The 2,350-nt window shown below is 34.9% G+C and overlaps 1 protein-coding gene across 1 annotated transcript; it reads right to left on the minus strand.

Moving 5' to 3' along the window:
• Positions 1–169: 169 nt before the first annotated feature.
• Positions 170–1,904, minus strand: LOC111683155 (glycerate kinase). The gene is made up of 2 exons (XM_023445202.2): positions 668–1,904; positions 170–612 (listed from the first exon to the last, which is right to left on the minus strand). The coding sequence occupies exons 1-2, from the start codon at positions 1,817–1,819 to the stop codon at positions 277–279; spliced, it is 1,488 nt and encodes a 495-aa protein (XP_023300970.2). The 5' UTR covers positions 1,820–1,904; the 3' UTR covers positions 170–276.
• Positions 1,905–2,350: the final 446 nt, after the last annotated feature.

A 2,350-nucleotide genomic window follows, 5' to 3' on the forward strand; every position in this document is an offset into this window, starting at 1 on the left:
AGTTCAGTTCAGTTCAGTTCTAGTTCAGTTCTAGTTCTAGTTCAGTTCTAGTTCAGTTCTAGTTCAGTTCTAGTTCAGTTCTAGTTCAGTTCTAGTTCAGTTCTAGTTTAGTTCTAGTGCAGTTGTTATACTTTAAAATCATCTGAGTATAACATATTTTTTTCTAATATTTTAATGGTCTTTTATTTTCTTCTTTATTACAATTTAAAAAATGTAACTTCGATTAAAAAATATCCCTGCTATTAAAAGTAACTACAACACTTTAGTGCTTAACAATCATAAAACCAACAATAAATGCAAATCCATAACATTTGTACCGGTATGTCCAGTAATCACGTGATAGACTCCCTGCTTTAAATTTTTATAAAAATTATAGGAATCATTATTGGTAATGTATTCATTGAAATTCTGCAATGTTTTAGAACCATCCGCCAAATAATCTAAAACAATCTGAGAGCTGCCCATGGCGCCAGCAGCTGAACAGGGACCATCAATGCCATCCGTGCCAGCACTTAGAAAGCAAACATTTTTTAAACGAGGCTGTTGGTGAAACTCTTGAGAAAGTCTTAAAGCTAATTCTTGATTACGACCGCCTACACCGGAACCAGAAACCTGGAAAATAATATTATGAGATTTTGTTAAAATATGGAATTCTAAAAAGCTTTACCTTAACAGTAGGTTCTCCGGCCATTATCAACAGTAGAGGTTTTTGTGATTTTTCGCACATTAGAAGAGTTTTGAGAAAATGTTGAAAGGTTCGCGAATCAAATGGAAACTTTTTACTTAATTCTTGTTCATCTATAAGACAAGCTTTGAAATCGTATATATTTTTAATGAAATCACAGTATTGGGTCACTAAACTGGTTACCTCTCCTTGTATGGTGGTAGAAGCTATAAAAGGATTATAATTAAGTTTCAGAGACTCGTGTACCGCTGCAGCTGTGGCCACTCTATTGTCACCAACTACATAAATTGAATTATTTTTTAATGGTTGTGTTTCCACTTTGTTTTCCATAAGCAAAAGCTGTTTGATGTGTTCATCTAAATCCTGCCACAAGTTAAATTTTTCTAATATTTCTTTCGCCTTAAGATGTTTTGTTTGTGTACACCAGGTAGGGCCACTGGCTATTAGATCTACAGGATCTCCCACTATATCGCTAATAACAAAGGAGATAACAGCATGAGCTTGGGCAGCTGCCATGGCCAATTTTCCTCCCTTTATATCAGAGAGAGCTATGCGCACTATATTCATTTCTTGTATAGAAGCACCACAATTGGAGAGTTTTTTAATTAGTTGCATTTTATCCTCAAGTTTGAGAGTAGCTTTTGGTAAGGGCAATAAAGCAGAACCTCCACCAGATATTAAAACAAATAACACATCTTCCGGAGTCATAGATTCGGCCAATCGTTTAATTTCTTTAGCTGCCCGTAGAGCGTTTTCGTCCGGTTGATTGTTTTCGGCACCCTCGTATATTTGTATTAAAGAATTCGATCTCAATGTCATTTCCTTTATGCCCTCAAACTGTTGACGACTACCCTTGGGTATACTCAGAACGCCTTGATGCAAAAACTCACCCAAAGATCTTTCCAGTTGAACTGCCATACCCAACACGGCCTTACCAAAGCCCACCACATGACATTTTTTGTTTGTTATATCTACATATTTACCCTGAACTTGAATACAAATCTTATTCGCTTCCAGGCGAGGTTCCAAATTGTAATTATTACCGGCTGATAAAAGATTTTTCGGTCGCACAGCTTCTACCGACTTCAAAAAGATGTTTTTTAAATTGTGCAAATGTTTTAGATGGCCAGTCATTTTTATGAAAGTGGAAATTTTAATTTCGTTTTTATATTCAAAAGATTTGTTTCATGATTTATTGTCGTTCTTAATCTAAAATTATCTGAACTAAATGATAAGAAGCTGAAAAAGGTAAACAAAAGACAGCTGATGCAAAATTTCAAACAGCTGTTTGAGTTTTGTCTTCAATACAGCGGTTTATTTACAAATTGTGAAAGAATCTACCAAGTTTCTAAACCTTTTATTTTGGGTTTGTGGCTTTACTTTAAACGGTTACATTTATTTGCTAAGTTCGAAACACAAACACGTATACTTTTTTTCAATTTATACTACAATTTACCATACAATTTTGGAGCCGCAGCAAGTTTTGCTGCGTTCAACACACAGGCAGTGTTGCCAGAGACTTTAGACTAGACTACAGACTTAACTGTAGACTTGACTACAGACTATAGACTAGACTATAGACTTGACTATAGACTAGACTATAGACTAGACTATAGACTAGACTATAGACTAGACTATAGACTAGACTATAGACTAGACTATAGA

The sequence above is a fragment of the Lucilia cuprina genome, chromosome 2 (genome assembly GCF_022045245.1).
Source record: "Lucilia cuprina isolate Lc7/37 chromosome 2, ASM2204524v1, whole genome shotgun sequence".
Taxonomy (NCBI): domain Eukaryota; kingdom Metazoa; phylum Arthropoda; class Insecta; order Diptera; family Calliphoridae; genus Lucilia; species Lucilia cuprina.

Excerpts from the sequence above, each read along its gene's own strand:
- LOC111683155 (XM_023445202.2), bottom strand. The coding sequence starts at position 1,819 with ATGACTGGCCATCTAAAACATTTGCACAATTTAAAAAACATCTTTTTG. Across the intron at positions 613-667 it reads CCGGAGAACCTACTGTTAAG|GTTTCTGGTTCCGGTGTAGG; the intron begins GTAAAGCTTTTT and ends ATTATTTTCCAG.